The 23,183-nt window shown below is 45.5% G+C and overlaps 3 protein-coding genes across 10 annotated transcripts; 2 read left to right on the top strand and 1 right to left on the bottom strand.

The window, feature by feature from the left end:
• The first annotated feature begins 1,552 nt into the window (after nt 1-1,552).
• Tinf2 (TERF1 interacting nuclear factor 2) lies at nt 1,553-7,082 on the top strand. 6 transcript variants are annotated; one of them, XR_004772530.1, is made up of 11 exons: nt 1,553-2,036; nt 2,151-2,255; nt 2,356-2,451; nt 2,532-2,639; nt 2,725-2,821; nt 2,979-3,420; nt 3,503-3,570; nt 3,667-3,758; nt 3,865-3,975; nt 5,373-5,520; nt 6,884-7,082. XR_004772530.1 is itself a non-coding variant. In XM_027390541.2 (9 exons), exons 1-9 carry the CDS (start codon nt 1,845-1,847, stop codon nt 3,982-3,984), a joined length of 1,320 nt encoding a protein of 439 aa, XP_027246342.1. In that variant the 5' UTR covers nt 1,555-1,844; the 3' UTR covers nt 3,985-4,132. The 6 variants fall into 6 exon arrangements, 4 of the variants coding, with proteins under 4 accessions (XP_027246342.1, XP_027246344.1, XP_027246343.1 ...); XR_003480165.2 differs by lacking the exon at nt 3,865-3,975 and having other exon boundaries at nt 1,556-2,036; XM_027390541.2 differs by lacking the exons at nt 5,373-5,520; nt 6,884-7,082 and having other exon boundaries at nt 1,555-2,036; nt 3,865-4,132.
• On the bottom strand, nt 4,582-11,246 carry Gmpr2 (guanosine monophosphate reductase 2). 3 transcript variants are annotated; one of them, XM_027390545.2, is made up of 10 exons: nt 11,088-11,246; nt 10,631-10,726; nt 10,378-10,497; nt 8,142-8,225; nt 7,817-7,990; nt 6,427-6,508; nt 6,233-6,339; nt 6,028-6,070; nt 5,327-5,486; nt 4,582-5,132 (listed from the first exon to the last, which is right to left on the bottom strand). In XM_027390545.2, the coding sequence occupies exons 2-10, from the start codon at nt 10,715-10,717 to the stop codon at nt 4,943-4,945; spliced, it is 1,047 nt and encodes a 348-aa protein (XP_027246346.1). In that variant the 5' UTR covers nt 10,718-10,726; nt 11,088-11,246; the 3' UTR covers nt 4,582-4,942. The 3 variants fall into 3 exon arrangements, with proteins under 3 accessions (XP_027246346.1, XP_027246347.1, XP_027246348.1); XM_027390546.2 differs by having other exon boundaries at nt 10,976-11,239; XM_027390547.2 differs by lacking the exon at nt 8,142-8,225.
• A 138-nt stretch (nt 11,247-11,384) lies between these two features.
• On the top strand, nt 11,385-21,230 carry Nedd8 (NEDD8 ubiquitin like modifier). Its single transcript, XM_027390549.2, has 4 exons — nt 11,385-11,674; nt 19,802-19,849; nt 20,001-20,083; nt 20,867-21,230. Exons 1-4 carry the CDS (start codon nt 11,657-11,659, stop codon nt 20,961-20,963), a joined length of 246 nt encoding a protein of 81 aa, XP_027246350.1. The 5' UTR covers nt 11,385-11,656; the 3' UTR covers nt 20,964-21,230.
• Nucleotides 21,231-23,183: the final 1,953 nt, after the last annotated feature.

The following is a 23,183-nucleotide window of genomic DNA, read 5'->3' as shown; positions in this document are numbered from 1 at the left end:
CTTGGGCATTTCACTCTTTCACTATTATTATTATTATTATTATTATTATTATTATTATTATATATTTTTTGAGACAGGGGTTCTCTGTATAACAGCTCTGGCTGTCCTGGAACTAGCTCTGTAGATCAGGCTGGTATTGAACTCATAGAGATCCTCCTGCCTCTGCCTCTGAAGTGGTAGTACTAAAGGTGTGCACTATCATTCTCAGCTTCTTCCTACTGTTTTGTCTGTTTGCTTTTGAAACAGGGTTCCTCTGTGTAGTCCTGGCATTCCTGGAACTCCCTTTGTAGACTAAGCTGGCCTTGAACTCAGAGTTCTGCCTGTCTCTCTCCCAAGTGCTGGGATTAAAGGTGTGCCATGACACCACTGCACCACTGCTCTGCTTTCAGCTTCGTTCCACTTTTTATTTGTTGTTGTTGTTGTTGTTTTTCGAGACAGGGTTTCTCTGTGTAGCTTTGGAGCCTATCCTGGAACTCACTCTGGAGACCAGGCTGGCCTTGAACTCACAGAGATCCACCTGCCTCTGTCTCCTCAGTGTTGGGATTAAAGGCTTGGCCACCACTGCTAGGCTCATTTTGAAGGCCTGCCCTCAAAAGTAGTGGAGAGACTGTTCACCGGTTAAGAGCACTGGGTGCTCTTCCAGAGGACTGGGGTTCGTTTCCCAGCACCAACATGGTGGCTCAGCCATTTGTAACCTCCAGTTCAAGAGATCTCACACCCTCTTCTGACCTCTGCAGACACCAGGCTCACATTCGGTGCACACACATACATGCAGGCAAAGCACACAAACACATATAGCAACAAAGAGTGCCTAGGCTTCTCATCTAACCGAACTCCACTGAGCGTGAAGAAACAACCGTCAATGGAAATATCCAAAACTAGGGCCCAGGATGTAGCTCAGGTGGTTGGGTACTCACCAGCATGCACCATGCAAGCCAAGAGGTAGAGGGCAAGATCAGGAGTTCAAGGACATCCTTGGCTACATAGCAAGTTTGAGGCTACTTTGAGAAATAGATAAGAACTTGTCTAAAAAGCTAAAATGCTAGCTGGGCAGTGGTGGAGCAGGCCTTGAATCCCAGCACTGGGGTGGTGGGGGGGAGGACGTATAAGGTAAAACAGTCCATTCTCTAAAGGGCTCAATCAAGTTAGCGCTCAAAGAAACTTGGAAAAGTTAACTTTAAATACCCGAAAGTACACGAAACAGTTAAGATGTGGCACAGAAAAGCACAGGGCGGCTGTAATCCCACAGTCCAGGGAAACCCTAGCTAGCAGTGTGGTATTTCATGCGGCCTTTTGCTTGGTGGCAGCGGGCGGGCGAGCACTCCGCGGTGGGCGGAGCCATTCTCCAGTCCTGTATTTGGGTTGGTTTTTTTTTTTTTGAACGCGAGCGCCATCTTCTGTTTCGCGAGAGGAACGACCGAATTCTTTCTGGGAGCGGATGCGGCCCAGGAAAGGCTTCGCGGGTGCTGGTTCAGGCAGCCGGGGTTACAGAACCCCCGGTTCTAAGGTGTGAAGAGGGAGGGGGAGCGGGGCGGGGGGCGGCCACCGTCTCCCGGCCAGGGGCCCTCGCTAACGTCACAGGTCCCATCGGGGCCTCTTCCGAGGCGGGAAAGCGGCGCGCTCAGTCGGAAGTGACGCACGCGCGCGTTCGGCAGAGTGGCGGCGTTTTAAGCTTAGCGGTCTGGGTCGGTTTGTACTCTTCTTCACCGCCTGGGCGGAGACTCCAGAATTCTGGTGCTTTGCCGAAGGGATCCAGGCCAGTCCGCCGACCTTCCGGAGCACACGAGACAACCGAAACTCGGCCTGCAGAGACGCCGGCAAGCCTGGGAAGGGGCCCGCGGGCCATGGCTGCTCCTCCCAGGGTGGGTCCCGCGTCCCTGCGGTTTGTAGCTGCCGCCAGCTGGCTGGTCGTCCGCCAGCGCCGCGTGGAGCACTTCCCCAAAGTGTTACAGTTTCTGCAGTCCCTGCGCGCTGCGGTCCCCGGCTTGGTTTGCTACCGACACCATGAACGCCTGTGTATGGGACTAAAGGCCAAGGTACTGGAAAGAGTAGAACTGAAGGGGCGGGATGCGAGGACCTGAGGAAGGCCGACTGGTTGGGATTAAGACCAGTTGGAACAGGGTGGGAATTCTGAGCTCAGTACCGTGCAGGTGGTGGTGGAGTTGATCCTGCAGGACCGACCCTGGGCCCAGATCCTGAATGCCCTGAATCATCACTTCCCAGAGTCGAGACCAGTACCGCTGGTTCCTGAAGTAGTGAGTAAACCGCAGTCATGAGGCCTGATGCAACCAAGTTGCCCCTGGGTCCTGGTGACACCCCATCTCCCTAATTCTCTGTTTTCCATCACGTCAACAGACAAAGCAAGACAGGAAGATTTTGGAAGCGCGGGAAAATTTTTGCCTGCTCGTGAAACAGCTGTCGGAGGCAGAGGATTTGGCTTCAAGCCTGCAAGTGAGAATGGTTTGGAGGCTGTTATGGGATTCCTGTTTTTTTCTAAAACTCATCAGACCTGCTTCTCTTTCCACATATAGGAACTCGAACAAGACTATGGAGAATCCTTTCTGGTTGCCATGGAAAAGCTGCTGTTTGAATACTTGTGTCAGCTAGAAAAGGCACTGCCTACAGTCAGAGCACAAGAGGTTGTTGGGACAAAGCACCTCAGGGCAGAATCGGGGGTGGCCTTACTGGGAGCGATGATACTCATGTCTGTCATCTTGCCCACAGCTTCAGGATGTTCTAAATTGGATTCAGCCTGGCTCACTTGTCACCAATTCTGTTGCTTTGCGCCAGTATGGTATGGACATGGGATGGCCACTTCCAGGTAAGAGAACCACCAGGATAACTAGGAATTTGGAGGTTAGTATTTAATAGCTTGACTAAACCTGAGTCAGCCAATTCGAAAATTATGGGAACCTCAGACACAAACCTGACTGTTAACCTATTTCTAATTGTGTAAGGCATCATATTTTATTTTTCAGAGAGCTCTGATTCTGGCTCAGTGAATCTGCCAGAACCCATGGAACGGAGTCCTCATCGGCAAATGAAACCAGCACTCCACAGTCCTCTGCTTAATGCTAAACTTGACCTTCACCGACCGGCTTCACGGGAACACCCGGAACATGTAGCTGGCAACTGCTTTAATCTGGCCCCTCTAGGACAGCGAAAATCCCGATCACAGTGGACGTCTGCAAAGCGATGCCATAAAGAGCGGCCCACAGTCATGCTGTTCCCTTTTAGGAATATGGACCTACCTGCCCAAAATAAATCTAACCCTAAACACAGGGAAGAGCATGGACTGGACACAGCAGGTTCTATGGGTACAAAAACAGTCTCCACAGGGAAGTCTAAGACTCCATCTCAGACCCTCGGGAAAAGGACTCTAGAGGGCCCACCTGACTCAGATGCAGCAGAGCAAAAAGAGTAAGAATCATTTCTCCTTACATAGGAGCACATTCCTTGCCTCCTTCCCCTCTTCACCCTCCCTTTCCCGTTTCCACCTCAGGAACTCTGTGAATTGCTACATGGATCCTCTAAGACTCTCATTGTCGCCTCCTGGAGCCAAGAAACCAAGTAAGTGGGCTGAGTCAGGACTGGATCAGACAGCCTTTCTTGGAATTTTCAGGGCCTGTATTCACCTAAAGGAATGGTGTGGTTTCTTTCCTGCAGTGCAGTCCCCATCTCTGTGTAGCTCTGTCATTACCATAGGGGACTTGGTGCTGGACTCTGATGAGGAAGAAAACAGTCAGAAGGAAGGAGAGGTGAGTAGGAAGCAGCAAAAAGGTGACACGGAGGACGGGTAGAGCGAGATAGAATCCATGTTAGGGTTTCCAGTGATAGGAACTATGTATGCTTCCTTCTCTGTAGGAGTCTCTGAAAAACTATCAGAAGACAAAGTTTGACACCTTTATCCCCATGTTTTGTGACTACATGCCTGAGTCCTGCCTATTCCTTCCTGGCAAGATAACCAATTCTAAGGTCCTATAATGGTTCTGGAATGTCCTTTGCAATCTCTCCATCTACCCCTGCAGTTCTGTATGTAGTTTCATGAGAATGAAGAGGAAACCCAGACTGAGTTGCCTGACTACATTGCTAAAGCTTTGTAATGCTTAAAAATTAAAACCTGAATATGTTACACGGTCTTGATGGGAAGAAGGAGAATTAAGACTTAGGTCTATATAGGTCATGCCTCAGGAACATAACTGGCTTCTCTAGAGCTGGTTGAAGTCTTTCCCATATTTACTTCTTTGTAAAGGGTTGTTCAGATTTCTCTAGAAGGGTTACCAGGGTTGAGGGAGCCTGGAAATCAATAGTGTTATTCTAACAGCATTCCCTAATACCAGGATATATTTTGTAAATGTTCACGCTACTGAGTTATCTTGGGCTGGTGACACTAGCATGCAAATGCTTCATGAGAATAACTCTCATTGTTCTTGATCCTGCTTGGTCAGGGTTAATGCCATCTCTGCCCAAGAAGGGAGGAGTGTCTAGATGCCAACCTGTGTGATAGAGCAGCATCTCTTTTTACCATATAGGATCTGTCTTCATTAATGTTATTTCAAATATTTACGTACTTCTAAGCTGTTTAATTATTTGATGATCTCATTTAATGAGGCTGATTAACATGATTCCAAAAGCCTTCTTTTTCCAGACCAAGGCCTGTCATTTATGTATCATTCAGCATCTTTTCCTCCTAATCTTCAGAATGCTGTCCCCAGATTCCCATTTGTTGATCTCACGTCGTCGTCTTCCTTGCCTCTTCCCCAGTGAGTGCCCTTAGCATTTCGTATGTGCAGAAAGCATAAGTGACTACAGGAGCACTCAGGAGTGAGATGATAGGAACTGAATTGAATAACACACGGCCACAGTAGCTGGGATGGGTGAGAAGCCCCTTTGGAAGGCCCCGTGGTAGAGTTGCTGCCTTGGGAAAGTAGACTTCTCAGGTTTATCGGGAATCGCTGAAGATTGGATTCACTTGCTGGGTGACTCGAATAAAGGTAGTTCTCCGACTTAATTCCTTCAGCTTAGCAGCCCCTACATATGTGCATGTAGACCGGATGCCTCCGAGGATATCACGAATAGTATGTTCCACATCCCCTTTAAAGGGAACTTCTACTGTCTTTCCCTCTGAGGCCCTTGGAAAAGAAAAACTTTTATTACCTACTTATTCAGAATTCCTTAAGCCCAGTGTCTCTTCCTGTCTCTAACATTTATAAACCCTTTACCATTTTTCTCCCAAGAATGGTACCCTACATTTCCAGGAGGCATGACACCATCTCCCTTAGTCACATTCTCCAAGCATACTTATGTGCTAGCCTTCCATACATACCTGTACTCAGCCACGCCTCCTGAATATTTCTTCATGGCCATTTCAGAACTCATTCCATAGAAGAGCTTGTACTTCTTGCCATCCCTCTCAATGAGTTCGCCACCTGATTCACTGTGTCCAGCCAGCATGCCACCCAGCATCACAAAGTCAGCTCCAGCCCCTGCCAAAGTCAAGGAGTTGGAGAAAAGGTCAAGGTACCCACATAGCCACCTTAGTCTCAGTTCTATGAACTGCCATCTTGGGTCTGTTTGCCTAGCTGATCCACAATTCCTTGGGGCTGCTCTGCTCCAAAACTCAGAAATTCCCTGACTGAAACCTTTCTGCTTTCCTATCTTCTGGTGATTTCATTTTATTGCTTCCCGGCTGAGTCTGACTTTAGTCCTAAGAGGATAGGTCTCCAATTTTAAGGATCACCTGGGAAACAGAAAAATGAAGATGTGCAGCTTGGTTTCTCAGGGCGATTTTGTGGGTTGGGTATAGGGCTCAGAAATCTACATTGCCCAACAATTCTAGGGGATAGCCTAGATGGCCCTTGCTCAAGCTTGAGAGTCAGAACTCTAGGATTTCCTCTGCTGGCTTGTCAATGGTGACACTTTAGGTTTCAGGGTTACTAGTTCATATTATGAATCTAAATAGATTCCTGACCCTAGATCCTGAGAGGTGATTTATAGGGTCCTCCTGTGCTCTCACAGTCTCCTTACCAAAAGCCTTTGCCACATCCCCAGGACAGCTGCAGCCTCCATCCTACAAAGTAACAAACACTGTGAGAGACAGCATGGATTTCACAACTGCCTGTGTCCAGATGGACACAAATTCAGGTCCTGACTAGGACTTTACTGGAGCCCCACACTACAGAAAACACAGCTGCTAGGCAGCCTCACATCCTCCCCAGCCCTCGGGTCTTACTGAAATGATATGGCCTTTGAGGCCATGAGCAGCATCTGCACACTCCATCACTGCACTGAGCTGTGGATACCCCACTCCAGTTTTCTTCCGAGTTGTACAAACAGAGCCTGGGAAGAGCATGATGGGTGAGAGAAGTATTCTACAGTTGCCACCAAAGGGGTGTATAAGACAGTGGCTGCAGGGAGCCAGCTTACCAGGACCAATTCCCACTTTGATGATGTCAGCCCCAGAGAGGATTAGCTCTTCTACCATCTCTCCTGTTACCACATTTCCTGCCTGAGACACAATCAAAATAGAGCATCCTTAGGGTCAGCCATAGAGAGCGGCCTTTGTGCTCTCACAATACATGCTTTGGCGGTGACTACCCAATTACAATGAAAGGTACCTAGAGCCCCTCTACATGACCCTCCCTCCACCAACTGCAAAGTACCTGGATTCCCACTCAATCTTCTCCCCCCATACTCGACACTCTCACTTAGTATGAAGGACAAAGGGAATGGGCCAGTGTGTCATTGAGCTAGGGCAAAGAGGTCCAGGATGACCTGCAAGGCAGCAGGGCAGACCAACAAGAGGACAAAGTGACATTAAAGAGCTATTGGTGAAGCAGAGAAATGCCACTCAAATCTGACAGTGGTCCCCTTTCACTACCAGGTCATTACTGCCCAATCCTGAAGCCCTCTGTCTTCGGAGAAAATGGAAAGACTGAAATGTGGGCTAAAACATCCATCTGCCCAACTGTACTTGGATAGTGCAGGCATTCCCTGCAGTGCTGTGAAGAAAATGAAGCCTTGGGTTTTGTCTCTCATAAGCCTCCAAAAAATGAATAAATAAAGCATGGTTTTATGTGCTACTTTTTGCTGTTAATTTGAGACAAAACTTTAGGGTTGGCCTTGAACTTCTGCCTCTAACTCCAGTACTGGGATTATAACTCACAATGCTAAGCTTTCATGTAACATTGTAGCACATGTCCATTTCAGTAGGCAGACATACATGTGCCACAGTTATAAGCAATGTGTAAATGTTACATCATGTTTTGTTGGGGTTGTGGGACAGGAGTTGGCTTTTCAAGATAGGGTTTTTCTATGTAGCCCTGGCTGTCCTGAGACTCACTCTTTAGTCTAGGCTGGCCTCAACTTAGAGATCCACCTGCCTCTGCCTTCCAAGCTGTGCACACCACCACACCCAATTCCATGTTTTTAAGTGAAGTCAGAGTCACCTTGTGGAGGGACTATGAAGGGTCAGAAATGTTGCACCGATTAAGACACATCTAAAACTTTGAACCATGACGATAACATATAGACCAGAAACATGGTGCAGCAGAGGACAAGTACTGATATGACAAAAAGGAATGTCACGAAAGACCATAGAAACATGCCTAGCTGAGTGTGGTGGCACATACTTTTAATCCCAGCCCTGGGAAAGCAGGCAAATCTGGGTATGAAGCCAGCCTGGTCTACAGAGTGAGTTCCAGGACACCCTCCAAAACAATACAAAGAAACCCTGTCTCAAAAAAATAAGAACGAGTTCTAGGATGGCCAAGGTTACACACACACACAGACAGCCATCTCAGCAAAAACAACATACCATGATGGTGTGTTGGGGGAAGCGCTTCCGTACATCCTTTACAAATTCAACAAAATGTTCAGAGTAGCCATTAGCCACATCCAAGCATATATATTTTACTTGGGGAATGGCATCCAGGATCTGTGCGAGCTGTTCAAAGTCAGTAGAGCCTGTGCCAGAGCTGACAGCTAGATGCTGTGGAGAAAGCATTGGATCAGCCTGTGGCATTGAGTCAGAAGTGACCTATCTGGTAAGCAGCCAATAGGGACTAACAGTGGTGGTTGATTTCTAAGAGCCAAAAAGGAATTCTAGGAAACTGATAAGAGCAGGGTAGACCTTGAGTTACCTCAAGACAGTCAGGATTCTGGCTAGCAAACTCTTGCCACTGATGGATGCTGTAGTGCTTATGGACGGCAGTGAAAAGGGAGAACTGGAGAGGAGAAAGAACCATCAACAAGCAACAACTTCATTAGACTATTTCTAGATATCTATACTGTCCTGAGAAAGAAAATGATGCATTTGAGAAATAGTATGAAGAAGTTCATGATTGAGCTGATTCAACCACTATTCTGCCTATAAATTCCAGTATTGCTTTTTACCCTAAATTAGTACCTGTTAAGTATTCCTATCAAAATACTGTGATCTGGGTTGGATTTAACTTGTTAGTACATACATTGCTTGTGACCTAAAAAGGGACAGGAACACAGTGCTGGTACAGCAGGACAAGTAGCAGGCATGGAAGAACTATGAAGAGGCTAGATGGAGTTAGTGTTTGTCTACACTTAGCTCTAAGGCGATCCAATACTAAAATAATCTACATTTTTGTCTTGTCTGGCTTACTTGCTGGCAGTAATCCAACTCTGGATATATACAAAGTGAAAGGCTAAAGACTAGTGGAGCAAACACAATACTATTCCATCCATTCTCTTTTCTGCTGAAGTAAAAGACAGATTTTCATGTTAGGGACATAAACGTACAGCGATCCATTTCATCTATCTTAGGTAAATTCAAAAATACAATGACTTGCTGGGTGGTGGTGTTATACTCCTTTAATCCCATCACTCAGACAGAGGCAGGCAGATCTTTGAGTTCAACAGCCAGGGCTACAGAGAAACAAAAACAAAAAACCAGCAACAACAAAAAAAGACTCATCAGGCTCAAAACCTCTGGCTCTTGAAATTGTAAACAATATCCCTCCGAGAAAGGCATTCAGAAGACTCTTAATGCTGGTGTTTGTGCTTAAACTGTATACAAACATGCAACCAGACAAGTTGGTTGAAACAGTACAAATCTTGCAAGTGATGAGAAACCCAAGGATGTCATGTATTAGCCAACAACAGGAAGTTCTATGCTTAAAAGCTGATACTCAAAGAAAAGAAAAAAAATAAATAAAAGCTGATATTCTGCTTTCTCAGTAACACTTGACTGTCAACATGTTGATAAACAAGAGCTCTGGGGAGTCAGCAGATCCTGGAGATATTTGGCCTAATAAACACAACCAACACACAACAACCCTAAGAAAAGATTGGCTTGTATCTAACTCTTTTTATCATTACTGAGACTTGGCTATTTTACTAAAATTTATTGTTTTTGTTTGTTTTTCAAGACAGGGTTTCTCTGTAACAGCTCTGGATTTGTAGGACTAGGCTGACCTTCAACTCACAGAGATCCCCAACTACTGAGTGCTGGGATTAAAGGTGTATGCCACCTCTGACTGGCTAAAATTTTATTTCTGTAGCACTTATGAACAGTATTGAAATCCAGTCCCCAGTAAGGTCTTTTAACAGACTTACCATTCCCCAAATCTACCTGTCAGAGAAGGCAGGCAACAGACAATAGCAGGATTCCTGAACAAGTAGTAAATGGTGACAGGAATAAAGTAATAAAACTCCATAATTGTCAGTCTCAGAGAAAGCACAAGAAATAGTCTACAAAAACAGAAAAATCAAAGTCCTTAGGGCTAACAGCCACAAACAGAAACAGAACCCACCAACTAGGGCTACATGGGTTGACTAGCAAAGCACATCACGTTCTCAAAAGTGCCCAGGCAACTATCTACCTTCTCAGCTACATGCATAGAGGCAAGCAACGTTACTGACAGGAGCAGTGTCTTCCGTTTTCAAAGGGAACAACCTGTATTTAAGAAAAAACTTCCATTTGGGGTACATCTCAGAAACTCCCAGGAACCTAGGACCTAAAGAAGGGGAAAATTAAAATAATAGGCATACAAGATAACTAATAAGCTCCTCTTCTCTAGGATATTCCAGGTCGGAATTTTTAAATATTTCAAAACAGTTATTTCATTTCTGGACTAAACAGAGAATGCTCAATGTTCAAAACAATGGCAAACTGATTCCTAAGGTATATAACTTATGGGGGGGGTTACAAATCAGAAAATGGAACAAAATCAAATTCCGAATCTCACTAATTCAAATGGATCTTTGAATTGATAAAGGGTCCTTAGGAATGGGAAAAACAGTAAAGCCAACATTGTGCCAATTGCCAGAGAACGGGAGTAGCAGTGCAATGCCTCTGTAGCCTGTTGTGGTAACACTGGGTAGAGTACATAAGGTTAGTCTCACCTTACAGAGAACCTTAGCCATTTCAAAAGTCCCCACGGTATCCATATTGGCAGCGATAATGGGAATGCCATTGTATATCTGTTTTGAGTTCCGGAATGAGAAGGACCTTGTGAGATCTACCTGTAGACATCAACAGGACATTAAAGCATTTCATTCATTCAGAAAATATGTATCACATTAGAACCGGGCAACTTTCTTGGTCCTGGTTCCCCAGAAGTCTGGGGTCAAAATAGCAAGAAGACAGCTAGCTCACCTCACTTCGAGACTTAAGGGTGCTGCGTTTGGGCCTCAACAGGACATCCTTGAAGTCTAGTTTCACGTCATTGTCAATATGAGGCATGATGCAGGGCTGTAGTCAGATTAAAATGTGAGGGCTGTAATACTAGGAAGTAACAAGTAAAGAATGGAACCAAGTCCCCGGTGGGCCTGAGTGTCTTGATGACGCTAGGACAATTGTGTAAATTGTGTAAAATCATGTCAGGGTGTGGTCCCTGAAGTGTCACTGCGACCATCCAGTGTCTGAGTTACCCAAATGCTTCCCAAGTATTGTTAGGCAGAACACGGAAGAGAGTATGATCTCTGAAGGTGCATTCCTTACCGGGCTAATCTTCCTTTTCCTGCCCCAGCACAGGGCAATTTAGAGTAAGAAACTGACTTAGTCGGGGAGGAGAAAGGAGATTTCAATCAGCTTCCGGCATAGGGGTACTCACTTCCTGTTGCTTTGACTCAGGTGGCAGTTGACCAAAGATTCTTATGCTTAGCAACTAGCCGCGCGGAGCTCGTATGAGTCTTCAGGGCAACACCAACAAGTTCCGCTAATTGCAAGCCTGACTACCCAAGGAATTCTAGCTTCGGGCGCTGTGCAAAGCCTTCTGGGTAACAGAGTCCACACACTGAGGTTGCCGTTGGGTGCGAGCGGCGGGAGGACTACAACTCCTAGGATGCAAAGGTCGGAGCTGCCTCCTGGCATGATGGGAAAAGTAGTTTGTTCTGCTCCAGCTCGCCGCTAACCCCAGCTCGCTAGGCACGTGCGGCGTCTCAGGGCGTCGTCTGTGCTGTTCCTAAGCCGGCTTGCCTTTTTCTCTACAACGCCACTGACCCGAAACACGAGGGGCATTCCTGAACCTTTCGGGAGCCGGGTGGAAAGAGGAGAGGGTGGATCCGGACAGTGACCCGGAAGCAGAAGTGTCCCTAGCCGGGGAGTGCTGGGAAGCGGCAGCGGCGACCACAGCGGGAGAAGCAGCACTTTAGCCGCCTGCAGCCCCAACCTGGAAGGAAGATGCTAATTAAAGTGAAGGTGGGAGCATTACCAGGCTTGCCAAGACTCAGTGGTGCTGGGTGGCCGCTGCGCCTCCGGGAGGGGCGGGGAAAGAAAACCATGCCTTTGCTGAACTTGGAGGGCTAACACCCTCGGGGCCCTGCGCGAGGCGTGATGGGAACTAGGGGGACCCCGGGAGGCTTGGAGCACTGGAGGCCGGTCCCGCCTGAAGACCTCGGGTGTTTGCTTTCCCCAAATCCTAGCCAGATCTATACTGCGACCAAGGAGGAGGCAGCGTTTGTCCTGGTATCGCTGATTTCGAGCCCTTGCAGTCATAGAGAAGGCCTGGCAGCAGCTTGGCTCCTCACTCCAGAATTTCCCCATCCTTCATGCCTAGGTTGCATGCTCCCCCCAGGCCCTCACATAGACTGCTTCCAAAGCACGGCACTGAGGCATTAGGCAGGGGAAAGTGAGGGCTTTTCAGCATCTAGACTATGAGCCTCTGCTGGTGCTTGCCAAGATTAGAGTCTCACCATCTTCCAGTGGCTACGCTAGGCGTGTGACCACTTGCGCCTCCTTGTCCGAGCTGGACGTTAGGAACCAGCCACTTCTTTGGCTGAAGCAGGCTACGTATCGGCGCATTGGTTCTTTGAACTGTGCCTCCTTCAGCTCCCTTAGTTCATCAGTTTTAAACCCCTTTCTGCTGTTTATTCCTTTGTACATTTAGACAGACACAAAACTGACAGCTGATGCAGCCTGACATTAGTTTGAGCTTTTAATAGCTCTGCAAGTCTGTCTTCAGTTACATTATATGTTAGCTGTTGTTAACCTTATTTTCTCCGGTCCATTCAGTAACTTCTTTAATTAAGGATTGAAGCCAGCCACACAGTGGTGGCGTACTCCTTTAATCCCAGCTCTTGGGAGGCAGAGGCAGGTGGATCTCCGTTGAGTCCAGCCTGGTCTACAGAGTGAGTTCCAGGACAGCCAGGGCTACACAGAGAAACCTTGTCTTAAAAAACAAACAACAATAAAAAACAGAAATATTAATGATGGTTGATGTCTGACGTTCCAGTACTCAGGAGGCTGGGGTTGGAGTTTGAGGTCAGTCTGGGCTACATCTAGAGACCCTGTCTCACACAAACAAAAACTGGGAAGGAAAGAAAAGGGACGGGAGAGAAGGCAGGAGCTGAGTGCTAGACTGCTTGACTAGTGGGTGTGAAGCCTTTCATTTGATTCTCAGCACCACAAAGTATAGAAACTGATTAATGGTTTAAAATTAGAAAATATATATATGCTTGTGTTTTGCAAAATGAGAGAAGGTGTACTGGTGGGTAGAGGTGTTTTGTGACACTTGTTTTCATTTTTTGTTACATGTGTGTTACTAGTCCATATGTATTTGTGTTCTGGGTAGGCTTCTCAGACTTAATGGACAGTAAGAATCACCTATGGGTGTTGCTAAAACGATAGTCCCTGTTCAGTTCTAGATCTGTAATAGTGGTGGTGGTGTGTGTTTTATTGCTTGGATTTTTAAACCAGCCTCTGTAGCCTAGACTGGTCTCAAACTTGTGGAGATTCTCCAGTTTAGCCTCCTAATTGCTGGCTGAGACAAGGTGTTGGTAGCCCCACCCAGGCTGATCCCCAGTTCCCATTCCTCTGGCCTCAACCGCCAATGGCTAGGGTTATAAGTGGGCATCACCTTCCTCATTTTTTACTCACTATTTACTATTCTCATTGTCTGAAGCGTCTGCCTATTTTTTTTAATATTTTTTTATTATGTCTGTTTATATATGTGAGTGCTTTGCCTGCTTGTATGTTTGTTCACCACTTGTGTGCTTGGTGCCAAGGAGGTCAGAAAAGGATACTGGATTCCCTTGAACTGGAGTTACAGGTGGTTGTGAGCCACCATGTGGGTTCTGGGAACCAAATCCAGGAGGCAGAGCCAAGTGGATTTCTGTGAGTTTGAGTCTAGCCTGATCTACAGAAGGATGTAGCCAGGGCTACACAGTGAAACCCTGTCTTGAAAAACCAAAGCCAAAAAAAAACCCCAAACAGAATATTTTATGTACCACTGTTTATAATAACAATGTGCAATTATTTATTCTTTGTTATTTTATTACACTTATTTACTTTATGTACAGGTATACATTTGTGTGTGGGTATGCTTGTGGTATGGCATACATGTAGAAGTCAGGACAATTTATGGGAGTCAGTTCTCCTTCCACTATGAGGTCCAGCTCCTCAGGCTTGGAGGCAAGGCCTTTACCCGCTGAGCTGCCTCACTAGCCCACAATGTGTAATTATTTAAAGAATAATTACTTATCATTTTCTAGATGCTCACATATGTAGATACACAGAAAAAAAAAAAAGGAAGCACATGTCTCACAATAGTGATTCTCTCTAAGAAGTAGGAGAGGGATGACGGGAAGACGCAGTGGATTTTGGTTTTTTAGACAAGGTCTCACAATATAGCCCTGACTAGCCTGAAACTCACTAATCAGACTGGTCTCGTACTCATAGAGATCTGCCTGCCTCTATCTCCAGAGGACTGAGCCACCAATCAGGCTTTATTTATTTTAAATAAAACCCACCACCACCCATTCCCTCTTTGAGACCTGTCCTTGCTATGCTGCACAGGCTGACCTTAAACACTTAAACACTTCTAGGCTCAAATGAGTCTCTCGCCTTAGCTTCCCTAATAGCTACTCCACCACAGAGGCTCTTGTTTCTTGTTTTCTTTTCTCCTCTTTCTTCTTCCTCTTGTTCCCCTCCCTGCACATTAGACAAGAGCTCCATTGATTATATACTTGGGCTTCTAGAAAAGGTATTTTGGTGGGAGACAGGGTTCTACTGTGTGGTCCCTTCTGGCCTTAGACTCCTGCCTCTGTCTTCTGAGTGCTGGCCAAAATTATTTATTTTTATTTCATGTGTATGAGTGCTCTGCTTTTATGTATATAAGTGTACCTAGCGCATGTCTGGTGCCTGCGGAGGCCAGAAAAGAGTGCTAGATCCCTTGGAACTTGAGTTATAGATGGTTATAAGCTGCCCCATGGGTGCTAGAAACCAAACCCAAGTCCTCTGCAAGAGCAGCAAGTGCTCTTTTGCTTTTTTTTTTTTTTTTTTTTTGGTGCGTGTGCGCGCATTGCCTTTGGTGTTGGGTCCCCTGGGGAACTGGAGTTACAGACAATTGTGAGCTGCCATATGGGTGCTGGGAATGAATTGGACCCGGATGCTGGGAACTGAACCTGGGTCCTCTGGAAGAGCAGTCAGTGCTCTTAACCACTGAGCCATTTCTTCAGTCCCTGTATTTTACTTTTTATTTTTGAGGTGGGAGATGATATGTGTGGCTGCCTGTGCCACAGGAGTATGTGGAGGTCAAAGGACAACTGTGCTGAATTGGAGCTCTCTTCTCATGGGTTCCAGGGATTAGAGTCAGGCTACTAGGCTTGTATGGGAAACATTGTTACCTATTGAGAAGTCGTACCTTCATAAGGTAGCTTTTTCTAAGGTTTTCTTTGGGGTGGGTAGGGAATCAAGACAGCCTTTCTCAGTGTAGCCCTGTCTGTCCTTGAACTCACTGTATAGACCAGACTGGTGGCCTCCAACTTAGAGATCTGCCTGCTTCTGCCTCCCAAGTGCTAAGATTAAAGTGTGGGGGAAAGGCCAGTTTTTTCTAGTTAATGACCTAGAAATGAAATTCTGTAGTTGAAAAGTCTTTGCATTTGAAGTATTAAGGTAAGTAAAACAAAATGATTTATGAACAGCACAGAATTATAAAATTCTCTTTGTCGTGTGAGGGATTATTGCTTTAATTTTTTTATTTTATTAAGACAGGATCTCATCTATCTCAGTCTAGCCTCGGCTTATATGTAGCCAAAGATGATCTTGAACTTATCTTCCTGTCCTAACTCCCAAGTGCTGATATCATGGGTGTGCACTGCTGCATACAGTTTATACAGTTTTTGTGCCTGAGCCCAGGGCATCATAGGCAAGCACTTTGCCAACTGAGCTACATCCCCAGCACTGATTTTGTGTTTCTGAGATAGGATCTTACTATGTGTTCTAGGCTTGCCTCACGTTTATTAGCTTCCATACCCTGGAGTGATGGGATAATAGGTGTGTGCCACTATACCCAGCTAAGTAAGGGCTCTTAGAAAATCAGGGAGGGTCTGGAGAGATGGTTCAGCAGTTAAAAGCACTGATTGCTCTTTCCAAAGACCTAGGTTCTGATTCTTAGCACCCACATGGCAGTTTACAATCATGAATGCCTGTTCCAGGGGATCTGATGCCCTCTTCTGGCTTCCACAGGCACTGAGTGCCTGTGGTGAACAAGCCAACATGCAGGTAAAACACCCATATACATAAAATAAAAATAAGCTAAAAGAAGCCAGTCGGTGGTGGTGGCACACACCTTTAATCCTAGCACTTGGGAGGCAGAGGCAGGTGGATCTCTGTGAGTTCAAGACCAGCCTGGTCTATAAGAGCTAGGACAGCCTCCAAAGCCACAGAGAAGCCCTGTCTCGAAAAACCACTCACACACACAAAGGCTAAAAGAATAAAAACTAAAATAAAAAATAATAGATCAGTTGTAATAGAACACACTCTAATTCTCCTGCTTAGAGGGTAGAGACAGTAGGATCTCAAATTTGAGGCTGGCCTGGGCTACCTAGTGAATTTAAGATCAACCTGAGCGACATAATAAGACCTTGTCTCAGAATTTAAAAAGGGGGGGGTCATATTGATGTTAAAAGTGTTAATGACATTCACTAGAACAGATAACAGCATTATACAGAGGAAATTTTTTTTTTTTTAACCAAACTTCCACATTCTTGGGTGGGAAATGGTAGGTGTTTTAGGTTTTGGTTTGTTTGTTTTGGTGGGGCTAAGTGACAGTCTCAGGATCTTTTACTAACACTAAGCAAACTACCACTGAACCACTTCCACAGACTGCCTTCTTTTTTTTTTTTTTTTTTTAAGTTTTTATTATGTATACAACATTCTGCTTCCATGTACATCTGCACACCAGAAGAGGGCACCAGATCTCATAATGGATGGCTGTGAGCCATCATGTGGTTGCTGGGAATTGAACTCGGGACCTCTGGATGAGCAGTCACTGCTCTTAACCCCTGAGCCATCTCTGCAGCCCCCTTTTTTTTGTTTGTTTGTTTGTTTGTTTTTCGAGACAGGGTTTCTCTGTGTAGCTTTGGAGTCTATCCTGGCACTCTCTCTGAGACCAGGCTGGCCTCGAACTCACAGAGATCCGCCTGACTCTGCCTCCCTAGTGCTGGGATTAAAGGCATGCGCCACCAACGCCCGGCCCAGAGGAAATTTTTAAATTTCACATATGTGCTGTGTATATATGAATGTATATTTGTGTGGTCATGTGGAGGTCAGAAGACAACCTGCAGAAATTGGTGTTGTCTCCTACCCTGTGGGACCCACGAATTAAACTCAGGTTGTTGGGTGTGGCAGCAAGTGCCTCCACTCATTGAGCCATCTTGCTGGCCCAAGAGGAAGTCATATATTAAAGATCCTTGAAGTTTGACAGGATAAGGGAGAGTACTGGGGAAAGTAGAACTACCCCTAAATAAGCCCAGACATGGTGGTTGTGGTCAGCATAACTTCAGGCTCTTCAGATCTGTATGTAAGGGCAGATACAAAGAGCCATAGTGGTACACACCTGTAATCACAGCAGTTACTCTGAGACAGGAAATTACAAGTTTGATGTCACCCTGGGATACGTGGTGAGTTCCAGGCCAATCTAGGCTACCCAGTCAAAACAAAACAAAAGAAGCAGGATGGATAAGAGATTAGATTGTATGAAACACATGTTTAATTTTTTTTATTTTTATTTTAGAAACAATCTTATTTTATATATCAATCCCCCCATTCCCCCTTCCTCCTATCCTCCCATGCCCCTCACCGACCCCCCAAACCACCCCCCACCCACTCCCCAAGGATATAGTGAGACCTTCTACGGGGATCATCAAAGTCTGTCACATCATTTGGGGGAGGGTCTAGGCCCTCTTCCATGTATCTGGGCTGCAATAGTATCCCCCCATAGGGAATGGGCTCCCAAAGTCCAGTGTGCACTAGGGATAAAGACTGGCTCCACTGTTAGAGGTCCCATAGACTGCCCAGGCCTCCTAGCTGGCACCCACATTCAGAGAGCTTGGTTGAGTCCAATGCTGGTTCCCCAGCTTTACAACTAAGGTCCCTATGCTTTCACTAGATCAGGTCATTTGTCTGTGGGTTTCTCCAGCATGGTGTTGGCTCCTTTGCTCATCCCTCCTCCCTCTCTACAACTGGATTCCAGGAGTATGGAATCCAGTGCTTAGTTGTGGGTGCCTGCTTGAAACACATATTTATAATTTGTACACAAATATATTTGGTTAGCGAGTTTATCCTGTGGCAATCAAGAAAGTTTGATCATAGTTTAGGATTTAGATAGAATTCTAGAATATATAGGAAAGAATATAATGTTGAACTCTAGTGTTTCAAAAAAAAAAAACCTAGTTGGCAGTGATTTCTTGTTGTTGTTGAGAATTCTTTGCATCATCTAAATGTGATTTTTATACTGGAATAAAGTCCTTCTGACTTGCAGGATGGCTTAATTAGGTCACTTGTCATTGATATATCATCCAAAGAATTCCTGATATTCTTGCTAACTTGGGGTTGGGGTGAAGATAGAAGGAGGTGACATGTGGCATTAAGGAAATCAAATGGGTTCACAGAATCCTGTCTCTTTTTTTTTTGGGTTCTTCGAGACAGGGTTTCTCTGTAGTTTTGGAGGCTGTCCTGGAACTAGCTCTTGTAGACCAGGCTGGTCTCAAACTCACAGAGATCCGCCTGCCTCCCGAGTGCTGGGATTAAAGGCATGCGCCACCAACGCCCGGCCAGAATCCTGTCTTACTCAGACTGCCTGATGACACAGCTATGGTGCAAGCCCTCTGATTTTTCAAGGTAGTATTGTTGAGAATACACATCTCTCAGAAGAGTACCTCAGAGACCAAGATAAGATCTTGTACTTAGAAGATGTCTTTTCCATTGCTGTGAAAAGACACCATGACTGTCTTAGTCAGGGTCTCTATTGCTTTGAAGAGACACCAGGACCACAGCAACTCTTATAAAGGAAAACATTTAATTGAATGACTTACAGTTTCAGAGATTTAGTCCAATATCATTTTTGTGGGACATGGTGACATGCAGGCAGATGGTGCTGGAGAAAGAGCTGAGCTGAGAGTGGAGAAGAAACAAACTACTACATTTGATCCACAGGTGACAGGAAGTGACCTGAGGCAGGAAGTGACATTGAGCATGGCTTGAGCATATATGAGACTTTGGGAGGGGGGGTTCAAGGTGGGGTTTCTCTGTGGCTTTGGAGGCTGTCCTGGAACTAGCTGTTGTAGACCAGGCTGGTCTCAAACTCACAGAGATTCTCCTGCCTCTGCCTCCCGAGTGCTGGGACCAAAGCCGTGTGACATTACTGCCTAGCCTCAAAAGCCTGCCTCCACAGTGACACACTTCCTCCAACAAGGCCACACCTCCTAATGTGCCACTCCCTATGAACTTCTGGGGGCCAATTACATTTAAACTACCACAGTAATACAATTTATTTAAAGCTAGGTATTGGTGGCCCACGCCTTTAATCCCAGCACTCTGGAGACAGAGGCAGATGGATCTCTGTGAGTTCGAGACCAGCCTGGTCTGCAAGAGCTAGTTCTAGGACAGCCTCTAAAGCCACAGAGAAACCCTGTCTCAGAAAAAAAAAAAAAAAAAAAAAAAAAAAACATTTACTCTGGGCTTACAGTTTCAGAGGGTGAGTCCATGACCATCATGGCAGGAAGCATGGCAGCAGACAGGCATGGTACTGGAGCAGAAGCTGAGAGCTCACATCTCAATCCACACGCATGAAGCAGAAAGAGAGAGTGCTCGAGTGTGTGCACACTCCAGAGCATTAACTGGGAGTGACTTGAACTTTTGAAACTTCAAAGCCCATTCCCAGTGACACACCCCTCCTCCAACAAGGTCAGGCCTCCTAGTCCTTTCCAAGCAGTTCCCTCAACTCTGTACCGAGTAGTCAAACATGAGCCTCTGGGGGCCATTCTCATCAGTCCACCACAATTTATTTTGGGTTGTGGGGTTTATGAAATCTTTTGTCTGTTTTAGACGCTGACTGGAAAGGAGATTGAAATTGACATTGAACCCACAGACAAGGTGATGTATGCTCAGCATGCCTTGCCTTCTTTCTTTGTGTCTTTGTATGTGCCTATGCCCTTGAACCTTTTGTTCTCATGTTGTCTGCACAGCCTTTGTTCTTACTACTTCTGTAAGTCTAAGCAGCCTCTGACCTCTTGTTCCTCTAAAGGTGGAGCGAATCAAAGAGCGTGTGGAAGAGAAAGAGGGAATCCCCCCACAACAGCAGCGGCTCATCTACAGTGGCAAACAAATGTAAGTTTGGGTGGAAAGTGGGGCGTAGCCATCTTGTGCACGGATGAGATGACAAGGCTAGGGGTGCATCAGGCCTGCCACCACTACTTCAGTGTGCCCTGCTCTTAGCTCCTAGACAGTTTGGTGAAGCACATGGAATTGTCTCAGAATAAGAGAAAACATAGAGTAAAATATATTGAATTATAAACCAGTGTTGAATCAGTTATCAAGCTGCTAAAACAAATTTGTAGAACAGTAATGTAATATATGTGCTTAATTAATATATTTTTAATTTATTATTTTAGTTATGTGTAGTTATGTGTAGTTATTTGTAGGTGTGTGCATATTAGTGCAGGCCTGGGCCTATAACTATCAGATCCCCCTGTAGCTGTAGTTATACAAGATTGTGAGCCTCTTGAAGTGGGTACTGGAATCTGAACACAGGTCCTCTGTAAGAACTGTTTGAGTTTTTAACTACTGAGCCATCTTTCCAGCTCTTTATTAATATCTTATTATAAGATCTAATAATGGGTCTGATAGCTGCTATTTGAAAAAATTTTTCAAGATACCTACAAACAGTTATAATTTTAAAATATTTAATTTCTACTGTGTAAGTTACCATATTGTTAACAACGTGGGTCTCTCTGTCTGTGTTCAAAATTAAGTACTAATTGTAGTTAGGAGTTAATAAAAATAAAGGAGTATTTTCCTCATCCAATTTCACAGGCCTCACAAAGAGATTCACAAAACCCAGATTACAAATGCCTATTCTAGATGGTATTTCTAATGCTTTTTCTTCTGTAGGAATGATGAGAAGACAGCAGCTGATTACAAGATTCTAGGTGGCTCGGTCCTCCACCTAGTGTTGGCTCTTAGAGGAGGAGGTGGTCTTGGGCAATGATGAACCTCGGTTCCACTTCACCTCCTTGCCCTGTCGCTCATAATGAAGCATCACACGTCCTCTCACTCTCTGGGACACCAGAACTACTGCCCCCTCCCTTGGATGCCCAATCTTGTGTGTCTACTGGTGGGAGAATGTGAGGACCCCAGGGTGCGGTGTTACTGGCCCAAATGGCCATTACTGGCTATTGAGTTTTAGTTTGCAGTCCTGTGTGCTTCCCTCTCTTATGGCTATGTCCTTGGTTGTCAATAAAAATATTTCCTGGCCTCCTGGAATCTTTCTTCTTGCCACATATAACAAAAATAGAAATGGACGCAGTGGTAAGAGCAGAAGTAGGACAGTGGAAGGAGCATGCTGCCCTTAGGGTATTTTGAGAAAGGGGGCAGTGGGGTCTAACTGTGTACTCCCAGCTGGACTAGAACTTGTCCTTAAAGTCACATGGATCCACTTGTCTGCCTTCAGATAACACTTCCAACACAGATTGAAAGCACGTGCCATCGGTCTGGCATATTTATTTGTTTTTTTTTTTTTTAATTTATTATGTATACAACATTCTGCTTCCATGTGTGCCTGCACACCAGAAGAGGGCACCAGATCTCATTACAGATGGTTGTGAGCCACCATGTGGGTGCTGGGAATTGAACTCAGGACCTCTGGAAGAGCAGACGGTGCTCTTAACCTCTGAGCCATCTCTCCAGCCCTGGCATATTTATTTTGAAACAGGTTTTTGGTAGGTATCCTAGGCTGTCCTTGAACTCTTGATTTTTTTGAGACAGAGTCTCTAATAGTTCTGACTGTCCTGGAGCTTGCTCTGTAGACCAGGCTGGCCTCAAACTTGCAGAGATCCACCTGCCTCTGCCCCCCCACCCCCACCCCCACCCCCAAGTGCTGGACTTAAAGGCTAGGGCACCCACACCCAGTTTAACCCTGAACTTTTGATCCTCTTGCCCTAGCCTCCCGAGCAGGTGGGATTACAGGCATGCCCCATCAACTGGCTTCAGTGTAGCCTTTCAGGTGAAAAACATTTTATCCTATTACCCCAGATGATCCCGGATGGAGGTGTTATCATCTCTGAACCCAGAGGAATTCTTCCAAGTTCTAAATGCCAGTTGAACCTGCATTTGCACTCTACCTGAGAAACAGTCTCAGATAGTGTTTGGTCCTTGTCCCTTAGAGCAATCATTACACTAGGAAAGCCTCCGTAGTACTGTTTTGCAGTCAGCTCTTCCTAGCACATGAGTGCCAAGTGTCACTCTTCCTGGCTTCATGTTAAGTGACTCTTGGTAACTTGAAATAAACTATGGTAGGTAGCTAGGGGCTGTGTGGTTCAGACCTGCAATTCCAGCACCTGGGAAGCAGAGGCAGCCAGGGCTACAGAGAGAAACAAGATAAAACAAAAAAGAAGCCATGATGGAACATTTACACATTGCACATACCTGTGGCACATGTATGTCTTCTACTGAAATGGACATGTGTTTCCATAATACAAAAGTGTTACATGAAAATCTGGTATTGTGACACATACCTATAATCTTGGAAGATGGAGACAGGAGTTCAAGACCAGCCTGAGGTCCTGTCTCAAATTAACAACAAAAAAACCATCATATAAAACCATGTTTTATTTTTTAGAAGCTTATTAGAGACAAAACTCAAGGCTTCCTTTTCTTCCCAGTATTGAAGGAAATAGCAGCATACTGTTGATGAGGATGGTAGAAACCTAGGGAAGAAATGCTCTCCCTGTGCAGCGCTGCTGGGCTTTCAAGCTGTCTTGGAGAACGGCTCTGGTTTTACAGACGTCTTCCACTTCTTTTATGAGACTAAATTTTCACTACGCATGCTGATCTCATTCCTAGGTACAACTAATTCCCTGGCTAGGCCTCTAGAGCTGAGGTGAAGTCACACATCACGGGGTGCAAATACTACATTCTGCTTTCACTGTTGCTGAAAGCTGGTTTTTATACTATCAAGATGCTGGTCCGGCGGTGGTAGCTCATGTCTTTAATCCCAGCTCTCGGGAGGCAGAGGCAGGTGGGTCTCTATGAGTTCGAGGCCAGCCTGGTCTACTGAGAAAATTCCAGGACAGCCTCCAAAACTACAGAGAAACCCTGTCTTGGGAAAAAAAAAAAAAAAAAAAAAAAAAAAAAAAAAAAAAAAGCTGATGTGAAGACAGGATGAGCGCAGAGAAATGAACTGATGAGGTCTCCATTCCAAGATAAAGGT

Source organism: Cricetulus griseus, assembly GCF_003668045.3.
Source record: "Cricetulus griseus strain 17A/GY chromosome 1 unlocalized genomic scaffold, alternate assembly CriGri-PICRH-1.0 chr1_1, whole genome shotgun sequence".
In the NCBI taxonomy this organism is placed as follows: Eukaryota; Metazoa; Chordata; class Mammalia; order Rodentia; family Cricetidae; genus Cricetulus; species Cricetulus griseus.
The sequence above is the reverse complement of the archived record's forward strand: the minus strand, read 5'-3'. Positions and strand labels throughout refer to the sequence as shown.

Coding starts and splice junctions, on each gene's coding strand:
- Nedd8 (XM_027390549.2), top strand. Junction 19,850..20,000: donor ACATTGAACCCACAGACAAG/GTGATGTATGCT, acceptor GTTCCTCTAAAG/GTGGAGCGAATCAAAGAGCG. Junction 20,084..20,866: donor ATCTACAGTGGCAAACAAAT/GTAAGTTTGGGT, acceptor TTTCTTCTGTAG/GAATGATGAGAAGACAGCAG.
- Tinf2 (XM_027390541.2), top strand. CDS start 1,845: ATGGCTGCTCCTCCCAGGGTGGGTCCCGCGTCCCTGCGGTTTGTAGCT. Junction 2,452..2,531: donor ATTTGGCTTCAAGCCTGCAA/GTGAGAATGGTT, acceptor TTCCACATATAG/GAACTCGAACAAGACTATGG. Junction 3,421..3,502: donor GATGCAGCAGAGCAAAAAGA/GTAAGAATCATT, acceptor TTTCCACCTCAG/GAACTCTGTGAATTGCTACA.
- Gmpr2 (XM_027390545.2), bottom strand. CDS start 10,717: ATGCCTCATATTGACAATGACGTGAAACTAGACTTCAAGGATGTCCTG. Junction 7,991..8,141: donor AGAATCCTGACTGTCTTGAG/GTAACTCAAGGT, acceptor CTTTCTCCACAG/CATCTAGCTGTCAGCTCTGG. Junction 6,509..7,816: donor TCCCCCAACACACCATCATG/GTATGTTGTTTT, acceptor ATTGTGTCTCAG/GCAGGAAATGTGGTAACAGG.